Raw genomic sequence first — 13,418 nt, 5'->3', positions numbered from 1 at the left:
TGTAATGTCACTTCCTGGATCAGGCAACCACTATGTGGCTGATGCCAATTGATCACTATGTCTCTCCTACCTCTTCATGCATAAGTTAAAAAATGAGAATGTTCATTTGGGACCATGTGTGTGGACCATCCCAAGGCCTTTCCTCTTTCTGGGCTGCACAGAAGAATTTGGGGTCTTTAAAAAGTATTATCAGGTCAGATCAAATGCTCAGTAGTAAAAAAAATTAATGTATTTATTTCTCTAATTCATATCACTGTGCTTAGACAGCCATTTGTAGCTCTGAGGAAGCAAAGGAAGGAAATGCAGGACAGAGTTGGAGCCAGAACTTTCCTCAGGGGCACCCAGTCTCCATCATACAAAGAGGTCTGAGTTGTCAGGTCCAAGCCTGGGAACCAGCTGAGGCCCCATATGACAGTCAATACCTCTTTTTACCAGACCTAGAGTTTTTCTGTAGAACTCCATGATCCCAGAACGTCAAGTCCAGTTATGGTTCATGGAGATGGATAGTCTTGGAGTCTGAACAAGTGCTTGTGTGTGTTACATTAATCTCACTGCATGATAACTTCTTATTTGAAATTTGATCTCAATAAATTTATTTGTAAACAAAAAGTTTCAATTTGATTTTCAACTCATAATTATGTCCAAGCCCGTCATCTTCTTTGACCATGTTTCTGAGTATGTAGACCCAGTGAGCAAATGTCTGGACACTCATGATTTGTGGCTATAAATACATGGTCACCCAAAGCCTTGTCTCCCATTGCAGATACTCAAGATCTTTTATTCTGTGATATCCTGAAAGTCGATTGACTTCTCCCTAAGTGTGTATTACAACATTAAAGCTACTATTACTATGACTAGATCAGAACCGTCACTTATTGAAGCTCTTCTCAAACTGTGGGTCATGACCCCTTCAGGGATCAAATATCATATATCCTGCATATTGCATGTTTCACATTAAAATTTGTCAATGTAGCCAAATTAAACGTATAAAGTAACAGTAAATTAATTTTATGCCTGGGTTCACCACATACATTGAGATACTGTATTAAAAGTTTACATTATTAGGTAGGTTGAGAACCACTCACTTAATTAAAGGTCTTGTTCATGCCTTACGTACTGTGTACTCAATATACAGTCCACACTCTTTCATTTCTCACAGTCACATTCTAAACCAGCTGCCACCAGTTTTTGTAAATAAAATGTACTCCTTTTCATCTATATGTTCATACAGTAAACATGCAGTTGTTTGTGCTATGACAGAGTTGAGTTTTTACACATATGCAGCATGGGTTTCAAAGTTGAGAATAATATCTGAATGCTTACAAGAACAGTTCCATGATCCCCAATCGAGGTCCCCCTCCCTTTGTGTTTCTGTCCTGTCTTCTGGCAGATTTTTTTTGAAAGTCCTGATTCATATTAAATCATGTTGGAATTTCTTTAAAACTATGTATAACCTATAGAAAAGTTAGGGCAATTTTCATTCCATCAAATTTTATACTGGTAGGTGAAATTACTCATAACTCTTAGTTCTGAATGTTATTTAGCTACATCTAAATCCCAGCCCTTTCTAAATAACCCCCAAATCACTATCCTGAACTTTGTTCTACAGACAGCATGCGACCATCAATAATGACTTCAGAGAATTCAAAAATAGTATCTGCAATTGTTTATATGTTCAAAAAAGAGGAAAATTTTTGAAAGGAATATACTACAATGTGCAACTTTTATTATTTTTAAAAACAAATTTTAATACTTTTAAAAATATATCAAATTATTTACAGATTTTCAGATTAAGACACAATTCCAAGAACTGTCTAATGAAACAATAGGAAAATTTAGTTAAATTTGGCCAATAAATCATTCTATTTTTTTTTTTATTAACTTAAGCATTTCTTATTTACATTTCGAGTGTTATTCCCTTTCCCGGTTCCCGGGCAAACATCCCCCTAATCCCTCCCCCTCCCCTTCTTTATAGGTGTTCCCCTCCCCATCCTCCCCCCATTGCCGCCCTCCCCCCAACAATCTAGTTCACTGGGGGTTCAGTCTTAGCAGGACCCAGGGCTTCCCCTTACACTGGTGATCTTACTAGGATATTCATTGCTACCTATGAGGTCAGAGTCCAGGGTCAGTCCATGTATAGTCTTTAGGTGGTGGCTTAGTCCCTGGAAGCTCTGGTTGCTTGGCATTGTTGTTCATATGGGGTCTCGAGCCCCTTCAAGCTCTTCCAGTTCTTTCTCTGATTCCTTCAACGGGTGTCCTATTCTCAGTTCAGTGGTTTGCTGCTGGCATTCGTCTCTGTATTTGCTGTATTCTGGCTGTGTCTCTCAGGAGAGATCTACATCTGGCTCCTGTCAGCCTGCACTTCTTTGCTTCATCTATCTTGTCTAATTGGGTGGCTGTATATGTATGGGCCACATATGGGGCCGGCTCTGAATGGGTGTTCCTTCTGTGTCTGTTTTAATCTTTTTGCCTCTCTTCCCCCAAAGGCTATTCTTGTTCCCCCTTTAAAGAAGGAGTGAAGCATTCACATTTTTGATCATCCGTCTTGAGTTTCATTTGTTCTAGGCATCTAGGGTAATTCCAAGCATTTGGGCTATGTACTTATCAATGAGTGCATACCATGTGTGTTTTTTCTGTGATTGGGTTAGCTCACTCAGGATGATATTTTCCAGTTCCAACCATTTGCCTCTGAATTTCATAAAGTCATTGCTTTTTGATAGCTGAGTAATATTCCCTTGTGTAGATGGCACCACATTTTCTGTATCCATTCCTCTGTTGAAGGGCATCTGGGTTCTTTTTCCAGCTTCTGGCTGTATAAATAAGGCTGCTATGAACATAGTGGAGCACGTGTCTTTTTATATGTTGGGGCATCTTTTGGGTATATGCCCAAGAGAGGTATAACTGGATCCTCAGGCAGTTCAATGTCCAATTTTCTGAGGAACCTCAGACTGATTTCAGAATGGTTGTACTGTCTGCATTCCCCACCAACAATGGAGGAGTGTTCCTCTTTCCACATCCTGCCAGCATTTGCTGTCACCTGAGTTTTGATCTTGTAGCCATTCTCACTGGTGTGAGGAGGTGAAATCTCAGGGTTGTTTTGATTTGCATTTCCCTTATGACTAAAGATGTTGAACATTTCTTTAGGTGTTTCTCAGCCATTCGGCATTCCTCAGCTGTGAATTCTTTGTTTAGCTCTGAACCCCATTTTTTTAATAGGGTTGTTTGTCCCCTGCGGTCCAACTTTTTGAGTTCTTTGTATATTTTGGATATAAGGCCTCTATCTGTTGTAGGATTGGTAAAGATCTTTCCCAATCTGTTGGTTGCCGTTTGTCCTAATCACGAGTGTCCTTTTGCCTTACAGTAGCTTTTGCAGTTTTATGAGATCTCATTTGTCGATTCTTGATCTTAGAGCATAAGCCATTGGTGTTTTGTTCAGAAATTTTCCAGTGCCCATGTGTTCCAGATGCTTCCCTAGTTTTTCTTCTATTAGTTTGAGTGTATCTGGTTTGATGTGGAGGTCCTTGATCCACTTGGACTTAAGCTTTGTACAGGGTGATAAGCATGGATTGATCTGCATTCTTCTACATGTTGACCTCCAGTTGAACCAGCACCATTTGCTGAAAATGCTATCTTTTTTCCATTGGTTGGTTTTGGCTTCTTTGTCAAAAATCAAGTGCCCATAGGTGTGTGGGTTCATTTCTGGGTCTTCAATTCTGTTCCATTTGTCTATCTGTTTGTCTCTGTACCAATACCATGCAGTTTTTATCACTATTGCTCTGTAATACTGCTTGAGTTCAGGGATAGTGATTCCCCCTGAAGTCCTTTTATTGTTGAGAATAGTTTTAGCTATCCTCCGTTTTTTGTTATTCCAGATGAACTTGCAAATTGTTCTGTCTAACTCTTTGAAGAATTGGATTGGTATTTTGATGGGGATTGCATTGAATCTGTAGATTGCTTTTGGCAGAATGGCCATTTTACTATATTAATCCTGCCAATCCATGAGCATGGAGAGATCTTTCCACCTTCTGAGGTCTTCTTCAATTTCTTTCTTCAGAGTCTTGAAGTTCTTGTTGTACAGATCTTTTACTTGCTTGGTTAAAGTCACACCGAGGTACTTTATATTTTTGGGTCTATTATGAAGGGTGTCATTTCCTAATTTCTTTCTTCGGCTTGTTTCTCTTTTGTGTAGAGAAGGCTACTGATTTATTTGAGTTAATTTTATACCCAGCCACTTTGCTGAAGTTGTTTATCAGCTTTAGTAGTTCTCTGGTGGATCCTTTTGGGATCTTAAATATACTATCATATCATCTGCAAATAGTGATATTTTGACTTCTTCTTTCCCAATCTGTATCCCCTTGAGCTCCTTTTATGGTCTGATTGCTCTGGCTAGAACTTCAAGAACTATATTGAGTAAGTAGGGAGAGAGTGGGCAGCCTTGTCTAGTCCCTGATTTTAGTGGGATTGCTTCAAGTTTCTCTCCATTTAGTTTAATGTTAGCAACTGGTTTGCTGTATATGGCTTTTACTATGTTTAGGTATGGGCCTTGAATTCCTATTCTTTCCAGGACTTTTTTTGTTGTTGTTGTTGTTCTTTTTTTGAGCTGGGACCAAACCAGGACCTAGTGCTTCTACCACTTCCCCAACCCTCTTTCCAGGACTTTTATCATGAAGGTGAGTTGAATTTTATCAAATGCTTTCTCAGCATCTAATGAAATGATCATGTGGTTTTGTTCTTTCAGTTTGTTTATATAATGGATCACGTTGATGGTTTTCCGTATATTAAACCATCCCTGCATGCCTGGGATGAAGCCTACTTGATCATGGTGGATGATTGTTTTGATGTGCTCTTGGATTCAGTTTGCCAGAATTTTTATTGAGTATTTTTGCGTCGATATTCATAAGGGAAATTGGTCTGAAGTTCTCTTTCTTTGTTGGGTCTTTGTGTGGTTTAGGTATAAGAGTAATTGTGGCTTCATAGAAGGAATTCGGTAGTGCTCCATCTGTTTCAATTTTGTGGAATAGTTTGGATAATATTGGTATGAGGTCTTCTATGAAGGTCTGATAGAATTCTGCACTAAACCCGTCTGGACCTGGGCTCTTTTTGTTTGGGAGACCTTTAATGACTGCTTCTATTTCCTTAGGAATTATGGGGTTGTTTAACTGGTTTATCTGTTCCTGATTTAACTTGGTTTTGGTATCTGTCTAGGAAATTGTCCATTTCCTGCAGATTTTCAAGTTTTGTTGAATATAGGCTTTTATAGTAAGATCTGATGATTTTTGAATTTCCTCTGAATCTGTAGTTATGTCTCCCTTTTCATTTCTGATTTTGTTAATTTGGACACACTCTCTGTGTCCTCTCGTTAATCTGGCTAAGGGTTTATCTATCTTGTTGATTTTCTCAAAGAACCAACTTTTGGTTCTGTTGATTCTTTCTATGGTTCTTTTTGTTTCTACTTGGTTGATTTCAGCTCTGAGTTTGAATTTTTCCTGCCTTCTACTCCTCCTGGGTGTATTTGCTTCTTTTTGTTCTAGAGCTTTTAGGTGTGCTGTCAAGCTGCTGACATATGCTCTTTCCTGTTTCTTTTTGCAGGCACTCAGCGCTATGAGTTTTCCTCTTAGCACAGCTTTCATTGTGTCCCATAAGTTTGGGTATGTTGTACCTTCATTTTCATTAAATTCTAAAAGTCTTTAATTTCTTTCTTTATTTCTTCCTTGACCAGGTTATCATTGAGAGCATTGTTCAATTTCCAGAATATGTGGGCATTCTTCCTTATTGTTATTGAAGACCAGCTTTTAGGCCGTGGTGGTCCCATAGCACGCATGGGATTATTTCTATCTTTCTGCACCTGTTGAGGCCTGTTTTTTGACCAATTATATGGTCAATTTTGGAGAAAGTACCATGAGGGGCTGAGAAGAAGGTATATCCTTTTTCTTTAGGATAGAATGTTCTATAAATATCTATTAAGACCATTTGGCTCATGAATTCTCTTAGTCTGTCTACGTCTCTGTTTAATTTCTGTTTCCATGATCTGTCCATTGATGAGAGTGGGGTGTTGAAATCTCCTACGATTATTGTGTGAGGTGCAATGTGTGTTTTGAGCTTTAGTAAGGTTTCTTTTATGTATGTAGGTGCCCTTGTATTTGGGGCATAGATATTTAGGATTGAGAGTTCATTTTGGTGGATTTTTCCTTTGATGAATATGAAGTGTCCTTCCTTATCTTTTTTGATGACTTTTAGTTGAAAATTGATTTTATTTGATATTAGAATGGCTACTCCACCTTGCTTCTTCTGACCATTTGCTTGGAAAGTTGTTTTCCAGCCCTTCACTCTGAGGTAGTGTCTGTCTTTGTCTCTGAGGTGTGTTTCCTGTAGGCAGCAGAATGCAGGGTCCTCGTTGCATATCCAGTTTGTTAATCTATGTCTTTTTATTGGGGAGTTGAGGCCATTGATGTTGAGAGATATTAAGGAATAGTGATTATTGTTTCCTGTTATATTCATATTTGGATGTGTTATGTTTGTGTGCTTTTCTTCTCTTTGTTTTGTTGCCAAGACGATTAGTTTCTTGCCTCTTCTTGGGTATAGCTTGCCTCCTTATGTTGGGTTTTACCATTTATTATCCTTTGTAGTGCTGGATTTGTAGAAAGATATTGTGTAAATTTGGTTTTGTCATGGTTTCTCCATCTATGTTAATTGAGCGTTTTGCAGGATACAGTAACCTGGGCTGGCATTTGTGTTCTCTTAGGGTCTGTATGACATCTGTCCAGGATCTTCTGGTGTGATTCTGATAGGTCTGCCTTTATATGTTACTTGACCTTTTCCCCTTACTGCTTTTAATATTCTTTCTTTATTTTGTGCGTTTGGTGTTTTGACTATTATGTGACGGGAGGAGTTTCTTTTCTGGTCCAATCTATTTGGAGTTCTGTAGGCTTCTTGTATGCTTATGGGTATCTCTTTCTTTTGGTTGCAAGGCTCCATGATTCCAGAAGATCAAGTCCAATTATGTGGTTCCTCGAGATGGATAGTCTTGGAGTCTGAACGAATGCTTGTGTTATATTAATCTATACGCACAATAACTTTTTCATTGAAATTTCATCAGAACAAGTTGTTTTCATCTGTAAAAAAGTTTTCAATTTTATTTTGAACAGAAAATTATGTCCAAGCTCATCATCTTCTTTGACCCAGTGAGCAATGTCTGTACACTCTTTTAATCTGTGGCTCTAAATTTGTGGTCACCCAAAGCCTTGTCTTGCATGGCAGATACTCAAGATCTTTTAGTCTGTGATATCCTGAAAGTGCATTGAGTTCTCCCTAAATGTGTATTACAATGTCTCACAAAGAGATCATTAGTATAATTAAATCAGGACATTTACTTACAGCAGCTATTTTCAACCTGTGGGCCATGACCCCTTTAGGGGTCAAATATCATATCCTGCATATTAGATATTTTACCTTCAAATTCATAAAGTAGTAAAATTATAGTTATAAAGTAGCAACGAAATAATTTTGTGGCAAGGTTCACTACAATATGAGGTACTATATTAAAGGTTCACACCATTAGGAACATTAAGGTATTGATCATGCCTTCCACACTGTGTATTCAATACACTCTCTAAACACCTTCATTTCTCACAGTCACATTCCATCATCTCCCAATTATTTTAATAAAGATGAGAAATCCTTGCACTGGTCAACACAAACAAGAGTCTTCAGACTAAACCAGCCCACCACCAGTTCTTGTAAATAAAATGTCCTCCCTCTCACCCATATGTTCATACACTACAGATACAGGTGCTTGTGTGACAGTGACAGAGGTGAGATTTTACTCATGTGCATCCTGGGCCTCTCTGTATTGTTAAAATTTTTAGTTTATGTGCTGCTGAAGCAGGCACAGCAGCAATGGTCTCAAAACTGACAACAATACCTGGATGCTTACAAGAAGAGTTCCATGATGCTCAGTTGAGGTCCCCCTCCATTTGTGTTGCTGTCCTGTCTCCTGGGAGCTTCTTTGAAGGGTGCAGTTGCTACCTTATCATGGGATCCAGGAGTCTCAAGATCTAGGCACAGATTCAACACCACCAAAGAGCAGAGTCGTGAGAATTTCTAGATAAGCAAAATAGAGCTTGTCCAAGCCAGACCTGTGGTTTCCAGCCCTTCCTTTCTCCTACTTTGAAGCTATAAAAGCAGGAACCAGGACAGGAACACACCAGAAGCTCACCCCAGGCTGCACCACTGGCAAAATGCAGGCCCTACTATTCCTGATGGCTCTTCTCTTGCCTTCTGGAGCTGGAGCTGGTGAGTTTGGTCTTCATCCTTCCTAACTTCTTAGTTTTCAGTAACCAACCTTAATCTCTTAGTTTGAGGAACAGAGACCTTAACATGAGGCAGGATCCTCAACTGAAATAGTCTAGGGGAAATCTCTAGGTCAAGGAATAATGAAAAACTACTTCCCCATCACACCATTTCATCAAAATGCTCTGTTCTGATGGGCACCTCCTCTCTGGCCTTCCCTTAATGTTGAGGAAGACAGGATGAGTGTAGAAAGATATGCCTAAAGGAAATAAAACATCAGAAACACTAATGGTCATTGTATTTTGAAATGAAGGATGATGGTCGCCAGGGAGGTGTGGGGAGGAAAGATAAACAGGAGAGAAAAGACCAAAGGACCTGTGGAGGGGCCTGAGCCCCATGTGAGGTGGTGTGGGCTTGGAGCAGTCGCTCAGCTTTAGCCCCATATTTCTCTGAGAGTACTGTGTTGGGAGACCCTGCAAGCTTGTGACTGGGGACTGGGTGTTCCTTGTTCCAGAGGAGATTGTTGGTGGTGTGGAGTCTATTCCTCACTCCCGCCCTTACATGGCCCATCTGAAGATCACCACTGAGAAAGGTTATGTGACCTTCTGTGGTGGGTTTCTCGTAAGCCGTCAATTTGTGCTGACTGCTGCACACTGTAATGGAAGGTAAGAGGCATCTCTTCCTGTGAAGACATCCATGAGCCAGAGTCACAGAGTAGCAGATCCTTGGGGAAGTCTCCGAGCCCTTTTCAACTTCAGTTGGGCTCTCGTAACACAGAGCAGAAAACAAAGCACAGGGCCTCTCACTGGATCATTCATGTGACCTATCCATTCTAACAGGTCTGAGCTTTAAGCAGGACTCTGGTCAGTAGTAAAATCACAGCTCTCGTCTTGTCCTAGTGGTAGCAGAAATGATACATGACCTGGCATGTAATTCATGTAGAGTGCCTTTCATCCATGTGCAAAACCATGGGTTCAGTTGAATGCAAGTCCTGGGTATGGGGTGTGGAAGAGTTCTCAATTCTGTGTTTCCCTGAGCCCTGTGGCACTGGTCCTGGGTCCCCCATCGCAAGTTAATCTATGGGCTGTGCCCAGGGATAGAGAAGAAAGAACCTGGTGCCCCTCTCCTCGGAAGGAGTTCTCCTCATATGACTTTTCATTGCTTCTTTCTCTATCCACAGAGAAATCACAGTCACCCTTGGAGCCCATGACGTGAGCAAGCGAGAATCCACACAGCAGAAGATAAAAGTTGAAAAGCAAATCATTCACAAAAATTACAACTTCTTTTCCAATATTCATGACATCATGTTACTGAAGGTTCCTTCTTTTATCTGGCCTTCCTTTATTTAGGTCTCCCCTCTTTAACTATCCCCCTGGCGTAGTCCATTGAATTCTCTCTTGTCCATTCCTTTTCCTCAGAACTCACTCCTGAATTCTATGTCATTATGGACCTGCTGTGGAAGGACCCATGTCTAAGCATCCTTCTCTGATTTGCCATCCCTTCTCTCTTTTACTCAACAGCTTGAAAAACAGGTTGAGTTGACTCGTGCCGTGGATGTAGTTCCTCTGCCCAGTCCTTCTGACTTTATAGACCCTGGGACCATGTGCCAGGCAGCTGGATGGGTCAAACTGGAGTGACAGATCCTACCTCATATACATATACACTGAGAGAAGTTGAATTGAGAATCATGGATGTAGAGGCCTGTAAAATCTTTAGTGATTATGACTATAATTTCCAGATGTGTGTGGGCAGTCCTGAAAGGAAGAGATCACCATATGAGGTGAGTACACACCTGCTCTTCCTCCCCACATCAGGAGACAATGTCAGTGAAGGAAATGTGCCAAACAGCTCCCCATGACAGTGACTAATGCCTGTGTCCTTAGCTCCAATCCCTGAGGCTCTGGAAACCGACATTGTCCCTGTCCATCTCATCTCCCTGTGCCCAAACTGTTCCTATATCCTTCCCACATGGCTAGACACTAGACAGGAAGGGAGTAAAGGGAGACATGTTAGCACTGGGGCAAGGACAGAGGGAGGGGAATCAGGCATTAAATTCCTAAGTTATGACCCATAGCCAGCCAGGATCTTGTACCTCATTCCAGGATTACCTATCTTTGAGCTTGTATATGGGAATCCTATATTTGCTCATACCTTGATTTTTCTTACTTATTAGGGAGACTCCGGGGGGCCACTACTGTGTGCTGGTGTGGCCCATGGTATTGTATCTCATGGACGAGAAGATGCAAAGCCCCCTGCAGTCTTCACCCGAATCTCCCCATATGTGCCCTGGATTAATACAGTCCTAAACACAAGTAGCTGAAAAGCCTGACCTGCAGGAGTCAGACTCTCCAAGCCTGAGCTCATCTGGTACATTTTGGGTTAAACATAGCCTGTCCCAAACAGTCCCTAGACTGTCCCCTGTTGTCTTGAAGACAATCTCAAAGACACACAAGTCTGTGATGGTAAAGCATCTCAATAAAAACAAAACTTCTAACAGCTGTGTGACTCAACTCTGGGTTCTAATCACTCTGCCCTCTCTAACACAATGAAGAAATGATTTGAGTTACTATCTTTCTATGCTAACCATCTTGAATAATTTACTTTCAGGCACAGGTGTACCACAGTGGATTAATGAATATTATCTAGCATGCATGGCTGTGTACAGAAAGATTTCACATCCAGAATAATGTACACTCTTCTGTTCTTCTCCTCCACTCTTCTGTCTTCTCATGGTCTCCCTCTTGTCTCTCAGCTCTTCTCGACACAAACCCCATGCCTTAGCCACTGCATCTTTCCACACATCATCGGAGATTCCATGTCTAGGTCAGACATGGCTATTGATCCTTGTGTCCTCACCACCTACCTTGCCATCCTCCTCCTTTCAATATTGCACCTTCAGCTAGAGGACAGCCTGCCCTCAGAAGTCCTTGGACCATGACTGTGGCTGTAGCAGCCACAGCAGGAGAGCACCAGCAGTTTCAGGAGCCAACACAGGGCAGAACTAGCTTGTGTTGGGAAGAGACACTGCAGTACTTAACATGCCACTAGTACTTACCATAGTGACTCTGCTTCTGAACCACCCCATTCAACTGCCATCTTCCCCAAAGATCCAGCCTTTCAGAAGAATGCCCAAGCTGAGTGAACTTCTAAGTGGCCTATTGTCCTCTTACAAGTCAATGTTCCCATTGTCCTTAGTCAATGGAAAGAATGGTTTAACTACAGGGTTCTGTGAAATATGAAGAGGAAGAGACCACACATGAGGTTTGCTAACCCCCTCCAAGGAGGATTAATATGATGGGCATGTCCTTCTGACTCCTGTAACATGAAAAATTATTGCCAGTACCAGCCTCAGAATAGAAGCTCAGCACCTTGACCCTTCTCCTGACCTGCTGGCCTCTCTTCTGTGTTTCCAGCCTCAGCATGGTACAGTAGAGTTCTCTATGACCTACCCACCCCCCATTTTCTTTCTTCTTTCCATTTTTATTAAACTAATCATTCCATTTCTTTCTTTTTTTTTTATTAACTTGAGTATTTCTTATTTACATTTCGGTGTTATTCCCTTTCCTGGTTTCGGGCAAACATCCCCTAATCCTCCCCTCCCCTTCTTTATGGGTGTTCCCTCCCCATCCTCCCCCATTGCTGCCCTCCCCCCAACAATCCCCCAGTTCACTGGGGTTCAGTCTTTGGGACCCAGGGCTTCCCCTTCCACTGGTGCTCTTACTAGGATATTCATTGCTACCTATGAGGTCAGAGTCCAGGGTCAGTCCATGTATAGTCTTTAGGTAGTGGCTTAGTCCCTGGAAGCTCTGGTTGCTTGGCATTGTTGTACATATGGGGTCTCGAGCCCCTTCAAGCTCTTCCAGTTCTTTCTCTGATTCCTTCAACAGGGGTCCTATTCTCAGTTCAGTGGTTTGCTGCTGGCATTCGCCCCTGTATTTGTTATATTCTGGCTGTGTCTCTCAGGAGCGATCTACATCCGGCTCCTGTCGGCCTGCACTTCTTTGCTTCATCCATCTTGTCTAATTGGGTGGCTGTATATGTATGGGCCACATGTGGGGCAGGCTCTGAATGGGTGTTCCTTCTGTGTCTGTTTTAATCTTTGCCTCTCTCTTCCCTGCCAAGGGTATTCTTGTTCCCCTTTTAAAGAAGGAGTGAAGCATTCACATTTTGATCATCCGTCTTGAGTTTCATTTGTTCTAGGCATCTAGGGTAATTCAAGCATTTGGGCTAATAGCCACTTATCAATGAAATGCATACCATGTGTGTTTTCTGTGATTGGGTTACCTCACTCAGGATGATATTTTCCAGTTCCAACCATTTGCCTCACAATTTCATAAAGTCATTGTTTTTGATAGCTGAATAATATTCCATTGTGTAGATGTACCACATTTTCTGTATCCATTCCTCTGTTGAAGGGCATCTGGGTTCTTTCCAGCTTCTGGCTATTATAAATAAGGCTGCGATGAACATAGTACAGCACGTGTCTTTTTTATATGTTGGGGCATCTTGTGGGTATATGCCCAAGAGAGGTATACCTGGATCCTTAGGTAGTTCAATGTCCAATTGTCTGAGGAACCTCTAGACTGATTTCCAGAATGGTTGGTCCAGTCTGCAATCCCACCAACAATGGAGGAGTGTTCCTCTTTCTCCGCATCCTCGCCAGCATCTGCTGTCACCTGAGTTTTTGATCTTCATTTCTTTACATCTCAAATGATATCCTATTTCTCAGTTTCCCCTCCAACAACCTCCCATTCCATGATATCCCACTACCCAGGTACCCCTCTCCCAGCTCCCAACCCATAACCACCCACACCACTCCACTTTGCTCGCCCACCTACCTCACTCTCCTGCCACACTGCTCCAGGATCCCCCTACACTGGGGCATCAAGCCTCTCGGGACTAAGGGCCTCCCTTTCCATTGATGGCTGGCAAGGCCATCCTCTGCTACATATGTATCTGGAGCCATGAGTCCCTCCAGGTACTTTGGTTGGTGGCTTAGAATCTGGGAGAACTGGGTGGTCAGACCAGCCTATGTTATTTTTCCAATGGGATTGCAATCCACCTCAGCTCCTCCAGTCCTTCTGCCAATGAGGAAGGTAAGGTGACTGCCCCCACCCCCAAACAAAGAT

The 13,418-nt window shown here is 41.7% G+C and overlaps 1 protein-coding gene across 1 annotated transcript; it reads left to right on the top strand.

Moving 5' to 3' along the window:
* The first annotated feature begins 8,237 nt into the window (after nt 1-8,237).
* On the top strand, nt 8,238-10,702 carry LOC116913213 (mast cell protease 2-like). The gene is given in 6 exon segments (XM_032917392.1): nt 8,238-8,292; nt 8,804-8,954; nt 9,470-9,605; nt 9,810-9,909; nt 9,912-10,069; nt 10,463-10,702. Coding segments are annotated over 6 exon segments (747 nt in total). The 3' UTR covers nt 10,610-10,702.
* The last annotated feature ends 2,716 nt before the right edge of the window (nt 10,703-13,418 follow it).

Source organism: Rattus rattus, chromosome 12 (assembly GCF_011064425.1).
Source record: "Rattus rattus isolate New Zealand chromosome 12, Rrattus_CSIRO_v1, whole genome shotgun sequence".
Classification (NCBI taxonomy): domain Eukaryota; kingdom Metazoa; phylum Chordata; class Mammalia; order Rodentia; family Muridae; genus Rattus; species Rattus rattus.
The sequence above is the reverse complement of the archived record's forward strand: the minus strand, read 5'-3'. Positions and strand labels throughout refer to the sequence as shown.